Source organism: Apostichopus japonicus, chromosome 21 (genome assembly GCF_037975245.1).
Source record: "Apostichopus japonicus isolate 1M-3 chromosome 21, ASM3797524v1, whole genome shotgun sequence".
NCBI classification, from domain to species: domain Eukaryota; kingdom Metazoa; phylum Echinodermata; class Holothuroidea; order Aspidochirotida; family Stichopodidae; genus Apostichopus; species Apostichopus japonicus.
In genome coordinates, this window is record NC_092581.1 from 12,047,762 (window position 1) to 12,061,663 (window position 13,902).

Consider the following 13,902-nt stretch of genomic DNA (forward strand, 5'->3'; position numbering starts at 1 on the left):
TGGTGACCTCACCATCTTAATGGATAAATGGCGTGTACACTGTTGAACACTTCAGTGCTGGTATGTATGTAACGATTGTTCCAATGTAAAACAGGATACTGCCAACTCAAACCTCCCTCCCTCTCCACCCCCCCCACCCCCATGGATAAATAGGTCATTTGAAACGTAATATTGAATTAGACAAGCCATCATACGTCTCAATATAAAGTATGTAACTGGTATTCAGAGTGCATAAATGTGGTGAACATAGTGACAGGACCTCCCACAGTATTGACATAACATAAAAACTTTGACCCAAATTTTAAACAGTACAAGAGCCTCCCAGAAAAGTGTTCCATCACCCCAGGAAGCGGTTGATACAATTTTTACAATTACTCTTGAATGGTGAATATTTCCTTGTCTCTTACCCTAGCTGCATAGATAATCTTGTTGCTGTCAGCGATGGGCGTCCCAGAGAATTTGTCGAAGCTGTCACCTTGTTCAAGATCCCAGCCGCCCCACCATCGGCACTTCTCAACCACTAGGATGTGTCTGTTTGGAAAAATTCAATAAACCATCTCGATGAAATTAGGAAATAACAAACTCACTTTATCCAGAGTATGATTCATTAAAATGTAATGAATACTTAAGGAAAAGAAAGTATTAAAAACATAATTTATTTAATTTGTAACTGAAAGTATGAATGGGAAAACTTAGCAATGCACCTTGGAGGGGAATGATGAAGTCTGTGGGAAAACTGTGATGTCTATGCATGGAACAGCAAGACGTAACCCACGGCAACTGATTGATATTAACTTTAGCTTGTATTTCATTTAATGGTTCTAAAATTATGTGTTGAACATAATAGGCATGAAATTATGGCACCTGAGAAGTCAATACTGGTATTTAATAGTACCCAGGGCAATACCAGTACTTCATAGTACCCAAGCCACTACTTTTACTTCATAATACCCAAGTCACTATTGGTACTTCATAATACCCAGGGCAATACTGGTCCTTCATAGTACCCAAGTCACTACTGGTACTTAACCATACTCAAGTCAATACTTACTTCATAGTAACCAGGCAATACTGGTACTTCATAGTACCCAAGTCACTACTGGTACTTCATAATGCCCAAGTCACTATTGGTACTTCATAATACCCAGGGCAATACTGGTACTTCATAGTTCACAAGTCATTACTGGTACTTAACCATACTCAAGTCAATACTGGTACTTCGTAGTACCCAAGTCACTACTGGTACTTCATAATACCTGTCACTATTGGTACTTCATAATACCCAGGGCAATACTGGTACTTTATACTTCATAAGTCACTACTGGTACTTAACCATACTTAGGTCAACACTGGTACTTCTTAATACCCAAGTCACCACTGGTACTTCATACTACAAAAGTCAATACTGATACTTAACCATACTCAAGTCAATAATGGTACTTCATAGCACACAAGTCAAAACATACTGACCTGTTTGTGATGATAACCACATCTGGTGTGCTGTCGCTAGAAGTGGTTGCATGAGCAAAATAGATGTCCGTTTCGTAAAATCCTTTCCGTCTGATGTTGTGTAGAATGAGGTTACCTACAGCTTTGTAGGGAGAGTATAACTGCAGGCCCTGAACATTAACACCCTGGAAAATAAATATATAATATAAAATAAACTGGATCATTTTATTTGATTTATTTTAATTAAATAATTCAAATCAAAGAGAGAAATAGACTCTTAAAAAGAAAACCTACTTTTCTACTGCAGAGCATGTGTATGCAACAAAAACAATAACAATAATCATAATAAGAATGCTAATAAGCACGATTACTAATAAGAATGATTATAAGAACAATAATAATAATAATAATGATAATAAGAACGATAATAATAATAATAATGATGATGATAATGATAATAATAATAATAATAAGAACGATAATAATAATAATAAGAACAATCATAATAATAATGATGATAATAATAATAATAATAATAATCATCATAATGAAATTAACAATGACAATAATAAGAAGAAAAACAATCATAGTAAAAATAATAAGAAAAATAATAATCATAATAATAAGAAGAAAAACAATCATAATAAAAATTAACACGTCCATATCCACCCAGAAGGGTGCTCAAGGCGCGGGAGAAGAAGAGAGAAACGAAAGCAAAAATGAATGAACATTATAATTATATGGTCAACGTTGCTGAATACTCGATGCATAAGATGAGTTTTCAGAAGTATTTTGAAAGACGTGAGGGAAGCACAACAATTGAGTTGTAGTGGTAATCCATTCCAGAGGCGAGGAGTAGCTACTTCCAACGATCTGTCACCCACTGTGTAGGTAAAGATACTATTACAGTCAGCCTTTGAAGAAGATCCTGGTAGGATGGAAAGGTCACACCCTCTAACATTTATATACAATAGAGATACTTCATCAATTAAAAAAAAAAAAAATGGAGAAGGAAATGTACAGATTGAGCAATAAAATATCAAAATCATTCCTCACTTGTGTAGGACTTATAAACCTTGGAATCCGACACCTCATAACTGGCATCTCATTCAAGTCTGTCGCCCTCTCTATTCCTTCCAGTACGATGGTCATGCCGTCTGCGACTCCACCGAACGGTTTGGTCACCAAACCCAAGACTCCTTTGCCGACTCCTTTGAAGAACCCCTTCAGACCCTCTTCCTGTGCTCCGTGGAGGGGACTGCTCACAATCCCAGTCAAACCCACAATCACACCCTAAGGAGTAAAATTTAAAAAAAAAAAATGATATTACCAAAGCTCTTTAACAGTTTTTCTATACAGTTTATGCATCGTATTAATGCAATTCACTATAAATCACCAGACCAAATTTCCCTTCCAAAGAATCAAGATATAACTCAAAAAGTTTGAAATAATCAGCTTTTGTCGTAAAGTAAGTGCTGGGCGTGGTTTGAGTGTGCTTGGTCGGACTAAGGATAAAACCCCTTGACTTACTATAAGTTTGTTGAATTGTCTAAAAGAATGGAATATTCGATACGTTTGTAAGTGAGATCTTCAAGTCGTTAAATTTAGTTTCTGCTCTGGTGACAAATCGACTATCATGATGTAATGATTTGAAGGAAATATTTGGCTTTGATATCTGTCACTCTGCTTTAGCTAGATACATTCATTACAATTTACTTTATACTTTAAACATTTCATATCTGTACACAAGCATAACAGAATCAACAACAGGACCTATAAGAAAGGGTGAATGTGGCCTTTTGATGCAGCAAAATATTAAATCTATACAATTCTACCTAGGGCCTATTTCTCTGAGGAAAATTAAGAAAAGAGTCCTTCAACCTTCAACTTTTGGTCATTGTTTCAACATACCATCACGAAGCCCTGTCCAGCGTAGAGGAGATGTTTGGGCAAGCTGTCCGGGTGACGCTGCAGACGACGTATCCTCGCCTGCAGAAAGATAATAGATCCATAGAAATCAATTGATAGACACAATAAACAATGATACCTGATATTGCTGCAGATGAAGATTACATAAGACTTTCATTATGATCTCACAAGATCTCAAAAGGCTTTTAACAAAGAATTCTGGATTGTCACTACAAACCTTGGTCAGCTTTTTCAAACTTGTTTCATTATGAAAGTTGTGGTGAGTGCTCACAAACCTACAAAACTTTCATATATGTCCATTTTTTTTATATTATACAAATTTTTCACACATACTCACCTGCACACATAATCCATTTACCTTTAATAACAGTGTGATGAGCATGGATAGCTATCTACCTTTAGTATTTTAAGATTGAACCCTTTCAGACATGACTCGGCTACCTTCGTCCGTTCGCATGGGTAACAAAGGTAACGTTATGCAATGTTACCTTTATGGTTACCTATCACGCACATATTAATCTTCATCATCATTAACTAGGAGTGTTAGCTCAGTGGTTTACGCCGATGCCTTTCAATCATAAGGTTCCGAGTTCGAGTCACTCCAAGATTAATGTATGTCGTCCAGTTACAGAGTTGTTGACAATTGACAATTCATAATCATGGACGTTAAATATGAATCTAAGAGACTGACTCCGGTCAGCTTGCAGCTTTGATAAGCCACTGAGGCTTCTTCGCGAGTTCCTGCTTGCAGGAGGATCTAAAATACATACAAATACATACATACATAAATACAATAACTCACCTTCTGATAATCTTCATCGAATGAGATGAAAGCTAGAGCCCGGCCGACGGTACCGCTGAGACCACTCAGGGTATCGGCTACGCCACCTTGTGAGGGAGATGAGACAGATGGTTACGTTTGACCGTTTTAATAATCCCTTTGACAGCGAAACAGATGCCTTCAGTATATACCAAATAACTGTTACTGACAAATTTCTCTTAAAGGGTGTGAAGACTCGCGCACAAAGAAACGTCTCATGCCAGTAATCTGATCTAGTTTCGAATGAGGTGTAACAGAAGACACCATCATCGATCCCAGAAAATACACACACAGCTTGCTACCGTTGGTAATTAGACACTAGTGTACAGTCAATACATACAGCTACGGTCAATACCCACAATACAGTGTACAAGGTGTACACGTTTCATTACTGTCTGCATTTTGTAGCGACAAGAAGAAAACTTCACTTGCAAGCAATAGAAGGCTAACTTTTTCAGAGCGCTGCACGCGGTTTGGGGAGAGTCTTCATGCCTTTAAGCAGGAAAAGATCCATCAAGTAGCATGTTTAAGCTATCGATGTCGCATAAACTACTTCAAATAACCTGATAATGGTACCACTCATACGCTATAACAACCAGAGAAGTTTGAGTTGACACAGAGCTGTATTTAGCAATATTATTGTTATGATATGGAATATTCTATAACGATGTGTCACAGTTTTCCCCTCTTACATTCAAATGATATTACAATATTGTAACAATAAAAATCACACATTTTGAATTGGGCCAAAAAAAATTGAACTAAAAATACAGCCAAAGTTTCACTTTGCAAAATTCGTGGCTGCAAACTTTGAAATGCATTGTCTACTTCTGATTAATTTCACATTTTCACAGCGATTAATGCTCTGCTGTACAATGGTATTAGTAAAAGGTAAATTTATTTCCAAAAGTAACCTGCATTTTGTTTGTCATCTTCAGATCAAATTTTACAAGAGAATTTGGGATTATTTTGATATAATGGGAGCAGACCCTCATTTCGATATCTATATTGCAATATCCCAAGATACACTATATTCGAACATGCTCTAAACTTTCTACATTTGTAAATTAATCTGCTTTCTTTGTAAAGCGCCTTGAGCAGTGACTTTTGTCTACTGATTTGATGCTATATCATTTATTATCATTATTATTATTACAGCATTTGATGGTAAAACTATTTAATTGTGGTTGCCTCTAACAAGATATTAGCTTATGTGGAATAAAGAGAATGTGGATTAAACATTTGCAGGATACTGATGTCAAGGTTCCAGATGATGTCAAACTTGCACTCACCTACTGTATGTCCTAAAAGACTCTGCACTCCTTTAGCCAACCCCTCTGCAAACTCTCCTGGTCCCTGGATTAGACCCTACAAGATCAAGAATATTTGCATGACAATAGACAACCTTAAAAACTTACTCATATTGATACTGTTTCATCTACTTGATCCCTTCCTCAATTCAAAACTTCATAAAGGAAAATATAAGATAAGTTGTATCGATTAAAATATCTTAAATGAATTGCAAATTTATGAAGGAGAAGAAGTGGGTTGTTGGTTGTTTTTGCTGTAAAGCAATAGATGCAAATGGTTTCCATTCAGCCTCTACTGGGGGATTTCCAGTTTTACCTTAAAAGAACAACATGCCAGATATTTACAGCCTAACCAACTAGGCTACAGACACTGACTGTCAATTCAGAGGTTGAAAACCAGTAAAGAAGGTCGTGAATCCACTGTGGACTCTTAACTACTGTATCGAACATTGCTAAGCCCTGTTTTGACGACATATCAAAGTTAGAGGGACTGACATTTTGATCATAACAGGATCTTCTTCAGGCGAGCTAACTGATACAGATTAAAATATCACATCTTCTTATTTTATATCACAAAATTCTACTTAATCGCGAGAGAAAGATTCACCACAACACCTCCCGAAGTCACAATTTAGCTGTGATTTGTTCAAACAATTCCCCTTCCCATAAATTTCACACATTTTCACAATCCCGAGCAGCTCTCACCAAGTAAGGCTCATAGAAGAAGTCACTTATGCCTTCCTTGACATCTCTGAAGAGACCGTAGGGATTACCGAGGACGTCCAGACCGAGAATGAAGACATAGGCTTGCTTAACTGCCTGGGATACGTAGTGATCCTGAGCGTCGGCTAACAGCTGGCTCTGCGTCACCAGGATGTTGGTTCTCTCAAAGTATGCCAATCTAAAACACGATTGAATGACATGACGCATTTTTCTCAGTGAACAAAAAACCAAACTTTACTTCTCCACATGCCTGAGGGTGAATGCTAATTGGTGTTCTGGGGTAGACAAACCAACTCTCATGCTCTTACAATTGATATGTGTATTTGAAAAAAGGAGGATTTGCAAAACAGATGGGACCGAGAACCAATCCTGGGCATGTACAATATGATACAGACATCACAGGTATACATGTCATCAAGAAAAAAACATTACATGAAATTTTTTTGTATTTTGTGGGACAAAAAGTATATTTTGTATTGGAATCAAACATCTATCTATATATATAATATATCTAAATGTAAAAAATTCCCTGGTGTTCAAACCTTTAACGCTTGGTGACTCCAATTTTGGCCTTCATAAATGTTATGACCTGTGGAGGAGGTCTATGGGGAGGAGGAGGTATAGGGCCCCCCACCCCTTTAAGAATTTTTTATATGACTAAAAAGGATGCTTAGTTGCACAATGGTATTACAGTTTCTAAACTCTTGAAGCAATCTTTATTCAGAATTTTTCCACTTTTCTTCCCACAAATATCTGCACAAAGTTTTTCCATCCAAATTTTCTTGGCGACCTTCATAATTTTTTTTGGGTGATCTTAGAAAAGGCTTGCGACCCCACACTTTAATTACCAGGGGTCTAACTGACACAAAGTTGCTACAGAACACATGTTTAGTACAGAAACTCCTCTCAGAATTAATTTCCTATGTGAAGAGCTCCATCTGCACAGCATGCTACATGCTTAAATCTAATGAACTGAAATAAAGACCGACTCACTTAAGTTCTACTTCGCTGACTTCTGTCAGCGTGGAGCCGATCGAATCCAAGAAAAACTTCAAAAGTCCATTTGTCGTCTTCGGGTTCACCAGATGGGGTTGACCGGCCAATGAGAAACTGACTATGCACTAAAACGGAGAAGAAAGAAACGAGAAAGTAAAATCGTGATCCATTAACTGACCATCCACCGCACGATTATTGAAAGACATTATCCTTGCACTCTGAGAGTACAATTTATAATTTTGCCCAATCCTCTCCTCTTAATTTATACAACTGGACAGGACTGTTCCTAAACCACACTTGAGACCAATGGTTACAGAAGATTCGAATACTCTGGCTCTTATTTCTGGAACAATTGACCAGATCACATTCGAACATGCTCTAAACTTTCTACATCCAAAAGTCTACTTAAGACCCATCTTTTCACTTGTTCTTTTGTAAATTATTCTGCTTTCTTTGTAAAGCTCCTTTTGCAGTGACTTTTATCTACTGATTTGGTGCTATATAAGTCTCATTTATTATTACTATTATTTAAACCACCATTTCCCCAACTGATAACCTTTTTAGCCTCTTTAAAGTGATTTTACCTTTAAGGGTGAGAGGTGCAGATACTCAAAGAACATCTTTGTCATTGTGTTGTCTGTGGTGGAGGTCTCTCTCAGTGAAGTCTGGATGAAATCCAGATCAGCATGGAGTGAAAAAATCTATAGAGGAAAAGGATAAAAATGTGAAAAGTGTGACCGTCCTTCAAATGATTAATTTCCCTGTTAATGAAATATGTAAATCAAGCAATCAAGGAACTGTCCACAAGCTACTAAACTAACTTATTTTCTTCCCTTGTTCAATGTGCTTACTGACCTTATACCCTTCTGATCTATAGATAGGACATCAAGATATTCTCTTGCATATTATTATTATTATGAAAGAACTTAATTCAAATACATGAACAAATCAAATTTTGAAAAAAGTAAATAATAAAAAAAAACCAGAAAATCTAGAGATTTTAAGGACTTAATAGTTAATCTTGAACTAGTGCATGTGGGCAAGTAAACCACATTTAAGAAGGCAAAATTAGCTTTGTTATGGTACAAGAGCTAATATTTAGTCACGTAGGACTCAGTTTAGCTTAGAAATAGAGGGGAAAAAATTACGGTGGTTACTATGGTAACTAAGTCAGACTTTTAGATAAAATATATTAATACATTCTGGTTCAGAGACAGTTTTAAAATCTAGAGAATGTCTTGTTGATGGATGTACTCACTTCTTCTTCTTCGTGTTTGAGATTGGAGAAAATATCCAGGACGGACCTGAGGAACCCATCGTCCACCCTGATACTGGACTCTTGGATTAGAACCTTTAGATATCTGTTGGTTGCAGAAGGGGAAAGAAATGTTAACAAATTTGTATTTGTTTCTTTTTTTTGTGTGTTCAAGTCAAACATATATTAGTAAGAGCAGGAATTGAGACTTTTTTCCTGATCTAAGAACCATATTTTAAATTTCAAACTGTTGACGGGTGACCCAAATACAGGATGGAAATAAGGAAAACCATCACCCATCCTGATTCATTGGCTAAAATCTTCCTGGCATCTATTGTGGGCACTGACTATCACAACTAATGAGACATTTTGTGCAGCTAGGGCATGTTAGTAACATACAACCACTTTGTTTTTAATTTGTCGAGTCAGTGGACGTCTCTCCGCTCAGGTGAGAGGCCTTTGCAATCATATAGACCAGTGCTGTGGCTGAGTGGATAAAGGCAGTGGCATTTGAAGCAATTAGGTTAAGCAATCGGGAGGTTCCAGGTCATAGTGACGTGTGTTTTTCAATCCACGATCAATCTTCAATTTTCCCACCTGAAATGACTTTCTTAATTGAAATGATTCCAAATTTGACTTAAAATGTTGAATTGGAAGCTATCCGACGTGTAAGTTGTAATTCATAAGCCCTTCCGGCCATCTCCCACATTTGTGGTCCCTTCAGCGTCGTAAACATAACTGCTAATTATTAAATAATGTTGCAAGACAAAAAGAAAATTTGACTCACTTGATTGTATCCAGGCCAGCCTCAGGAATATTCTTCCTCAGTAGCGACATCTCGATGAAGGGTTTGGGACCCGTTTTCTTGAGAACCTCACTAGGGAGTGGATTTATGCTCATCACGGTGGGGAAGTAAGCGTCGAACAGCTGGTTGTCAATCTACGAAAAACCGCAGTAACATATTGATTCTAAGGATATTGATGTAAAAACCTATCGGGGCATCGTGACATTTTGTTTCTCCTTTTATGTTCCTTACATACAAAGAGGAAATATAAACACAGATGACAGAAAGAGATACATTCCAAAGAAGTTTAAGATTAGTTCCTCTTTCTGACAAGTCTTTGGTGTGCTTGAAAATCATTACGAGAGAAAGAAGAAATATCTGAAGATGCTGCAGTTTCCAGAGGCTTTGTCTCCATCACCCCCTAGCCAGCAACTGTTTAACCCCCCTCACCCCCCAATAAGAACTTCCCTAATTACCATTCTGTATTGGCCTGTTTCCACAAGTTTTTCTTGATCTGATTCTATCATGGTTTCTTCTACAACAAATTTTGCAGACATCATTTATACTTGTTTTTTTTTTAATTTTCTTCTCAATATATTGATTCTAATATTAAAGCTACTGTAAATGTCCATACCTGTATTTTATGCAGTTTGAAATGAACACTCGTGAAATGGTCGGACTGTCTGAGATGAAACCAGACTCCGGGGTTGTACGTCCTTCTGAGAGGACCGGCTACTGGCTTACTGATCATGTTGGATTTAAAGTCAGCCTAAGATGAAGAAAGAAATACATATAATGTTACAAACAAGTGAAGACTGATAACATTTAACTAATAGAGACTAACATCTTTTGATGGATCACACCAGCAGGTACAATCACCCCCTTCAGCCCCACTCCCCCCCCCCTTACTCAAGATACAAGGAAAAATTCACCCCAGAAGATTGATAACATGTAATAGATATGTTGGTAGTTGGATCCCTCCAACAAGTATGATGACCCACCCCCCCCCCCTCTCTCCATCCAGATAAAAGGAAAAAATTACCCATGAAGACTGACAACATGTAATAAATAGCTCTGATGGTTGGTGGATCGTCCAACACATACATCATCTTTGTCTCTACAGTTTGTATATGTGTAACATTTATTATTATTATTGCTGAGCCTTGCAGTCATGATGAAACTCTGTGCTAACCCTGTTCACTATCATTGGTTTCTTGCTACGGGTGCTATAAAGCCATGCTCAAGTTTGAAACGTTAACGTTGCTGAGGTATTTTGGTTCTCCCTGCATTGTACTCATGGTACCCATGACTTACCTCCAATGCCCCTTCTATCTCCACTGTTTCCTCTCCCTGTTTAAATCGATCTTCCAGAAGACCAGACAGTTCCATCGTCAGTGCTTTCCATTTATCTGGTTTAGTCTCAACTTCCCACTTGGCTGGACTGCTGAACAAGCTGATGTATGCTACCTCCTCGTAATGAGCATTGATAAGTGACAAACCAACGCCATTTATGCTGGCAAATAACTCCAGTTTAGCCTGTTCTGAGACGTAGGCCTGTTAGGTTAAAAAACGAAAAAACCTCAAAAAGTTATTTACACTACCAAAATTACTACAGCAGTATAAACATAACCAAATGTTATTGGGTAAGGGTGTGCATAAGGTGTGCATAAAGGGCAATGTTTACCGACACTGGTCTTAGATTAGTCTCACCTGATTCCATGGCCGCAGATCAGTCTTGGATAATGGTGGGGACGCGAGTCTGTTCTCTGATACTATCTTAGCGGAGCGAGGCGATGGGTTCGCGAGGAGTGTACATGAAATGTTTGGCAAATATACCTCCCAGATCGCTGGAAATAACACTTCCCAGACCCAATGATGCTCCCGAACCTCCTTAAGTTTTAGTTCTCATGGCTTAGAAATTTAGTTTGGGGAAATACATGGGCGTCTGCAGAAAAAAATCAGGGGACAAATAATCCAAGTAGACTTTTGTATACAATGGGCCTGGGGTCCTTTCCCAGAAAACAATTATAGACTCCCGCAAATGCAATTTCCGTCCTATATTTAACTGTGGATAAAATATCATAATATATGAACTGCTGCATGTCATTTGCACAATGCTGGATCAAACTGCGCCAAAGTTCAATACAGGGGAAATTTAAATGCAGTGTTTGGTCAAGACAAATTGGTGGGGACACGATATATTATGTCCCCACAACTGAATTTTTTTTTTTTGGTTTGCGCCCCTGCCTGATATGATAGCAGACTGTGACAAATCCATAAAGAAAAATCCAGAATATTAACTTCCTCTTTTCAAGTGGGAACAGTTTCGTACATGTGCCATTTGTAGACTTACCTGAGTAGCCAATCTGGCTATTTTAGAGCTCTGAGTCACCATGAAGACTCTTTGAAGACCGTCCATATAAGACACCCAGAAGACATTGGTTCTCTCCTTCCTGGCCATGAGAGGATGCTCAATAACTCCATCAACCTCAGATTTATCCTCCTCTGAAATAAAAAAAACCCAAAACAGAGACATAAATATTCAAAATATCTTACTTTTTCACTAAAGAATAGAAGAAGAAATTTTTGAATAATCTTTCTTTCATTCCAAGCAAGCTGTGGCTTATGAATTTTAAGTTGGAGAAGTTGGGTTGCTCGCAACTAAGAGATCTTACTTGAGCTTCATTAAAAAAACAAAGAAAAACAAAAAACAAATCAGCCAAACCTTTACTATTAATTACATGACTTACATAATATTACATTACTTGACAGTACATTACATGGCATTATATTACATTTAAATTACTTACATTATATTATATTGCTTACATTACATACATTATATTGCATTAACATTACTTACACTACATTACTTACATTACATTAAATGACATTACTACATTGCATTATATTATATAACAGTACATAAGGTTACATTACATTTACAACCTAACTACATGTCTACATTCCCTACCTTCGTCTGTGCTGTATACACTGGCGTCATCTCCTTCTACGTACAGACCGTCTCCAGGTAACATGCTCCGATGGATGCTATCCATACTAATCACAACTTTACCCCAAGAATCCTGCAGAAAGAAGAAAATTTTACAGTTTAGTTTAACACTGTGGCTTCTTCATTGATGTATGTAAAAACACGTTCTAGAAGTTCCTCTTTAAACATATATGCACTTTGCACTCCCCCATTTCAGGATAAAACAAACTGTGGGGTAGCGACAAAAATGCTCACTAGAACGATCGTCATATAGATTGCAAAAGGTTCAGGGAAGCGCTAAAATCTTAGAATACTTTGAGGTTAACTTATTTCCCAAAAGTTAGAAAGCCTGCAAAATCTAATTTGAAACCCTGTCAATGTGATGATCATGGTTGAACATCGGTTATGATTATCAAGCCCTCCATTTTCCTACTATGGTTCAGAGAAGTACCAAGCTGGCATGTAACTGTTCCATCCATCCCTGCTCCAAAAACCGCCACTTAATGTCCAATAGAAGAGAGGATACCTCAGCATCTGACCAATTTCTCAAACACTGATGGATGTTAAAGTACCCAAATTTGCCGTCACTGCGAAGCAGCCCATGGTGTAGTTGTGTCAAAATCACCTTTCCTAATTCGAAAACCCGAAATACCAAATCCACGGAAGACACTGCTCAACATCAATTTCAGAAGGTCAAGATACTCTGTTCCCTTGTGAGGTTTTGAATCGGGTACCTAGAGGCCATGTCGCAGACAATGTTACCACTACACCACACCTACACCTTAGGAAAACTTTTTCGATACAAACTAGGGTTCCAACCAGAGACCTCAGGTTTACAGGCCCTGTGCTTTTACGAAGTGATTTATCACACCTTTAATATGATCATCAATGTTTGTCATTGTTTCATAGGCATCCAAAGAGCTAACATCAGAAGTGCAAGTGAAGCATATGATTCTGACAGTATGTACAGAACTGACAGAAATCGGGAAGTTTTTTGAAGCAAATTATTCTCATGGAAGCTGCATTTCTTCCCAAGGGTGTGAAATGTTGGGAATTGTATTGTTTCCATATAAAAGAAATGCTGTAGATGGAAGGTTTTGATACAATAACAAATTTTCCTACCAAGAGTTTCGAGATGTGTCCTCAGCTGTGCTGGTATAAATGAAAGTTGACTTGTTTTTAATGATTTTACGAGGTGTTACATACCCTGTTCATAATACAGTCGAATGAGATCTTGTTCCTGTTGTACAGGTTCCACGTGAGTACCCTGTCAGCGCTAGGATCATCCCAGGTGTATAGCATGCTCTGGTGGGGCCGTAGCAACAGACGACCTCCGACATTCCTAAAATGTGAAAAGGATAGTAAATATAACAATTTATGAATCAAATGGACATACAAAAATACCTCTTACAGTCAAAATAGTGGTGTATATTAGACATTGTGTGCGAACTTGAAAAGATTGTAATGGAGTCAACTCAGAATGCCAAAAAAACCCTACTTTTGATTAAATCGTAGATTGATATCGTCACAGAGGTTATCCAATCGAACTGGAGCCTGGCCAGTACTGTATTGACAGAACGTAACCGTCGTTGGACCTTGTATACCGCCCTCAACTTGGACAGTCAGAGCCGACTAAATACAGCA

At 37.7% G+C, this 13,902-nt stretch overlaps 1 protein-coding gene across 6 annotated transcripts in view; it reads right to left on the bottom strand.

The window, feature by feature from the left end:
• LOC139962973 (intermembrane lipid transfer protein VPS13A-like) overlaps nt 1-13,902 on the bottom strand; it is a 115,778-nt gene that overhangs the window by 3,570 nt on the left and 98,306 nt on the right. For all 6 annotated transcript variants that reach the window (XM_071963403.1, XM_071963404.1, XM_071963398.1 and 3 more), the window contains 17 exons: nt 13,757-13,890; nt 13,465-13,600; nt 12,241-12,352; nt 11,620-11,771; nt 10,581-10,820; nt 9,901-10,035; nt 9,270-9,421; nt 8,486-8,588; nt 7,812-7,928; nt 7,225-7,352; nt 6,214-6,409; nt 5,491-5,566; nt 4,181-4,266; nt 3,361-3,438; nt 2,506-2,742; nt 1,471-1,634; nt 408-531 (listed from right to left, as the gene is read on the bottom strand). In XM_071963403.1, coding sequence (XP_071819504.1) covers nt 408-531; nt 1,471-1,634; nt 2,506-2,742; nt 3,361-3,438; nt 4,181-4,266; nt 5,491-5,566; nt 6,214-6,409; nt 7,225-7,352; nt 7,812-7,928; nt 8,486-8,588; nt 9,270-9,421; nt 9,901-10,035; nt 10,581-10,820; nt 11,620-11,771; nt 12,241-12,352; nt 13,465-13,600; nt 13,757-13,890 — 2,370 coding nt within the window. The remainder of the gene's footprint in view (nt 1-407; nt 532-1,470; nt 1,635-2,505; nt 2,743-3,360; nt 3,439-4,180; nt 4,267-5,490; nt 5,567-6,213; nt 6,410-7,224; nt 7,353-7,811; nt 7,929-8,485; nt 8,589-9,269; nt 9,422-9,900; nt 10,036-10,580; nt 10,821-11,619; nt 11,772-12,240; nt 12,353-13,464; nt 13,601-13,756; nt 13,891-13,902) is intronic.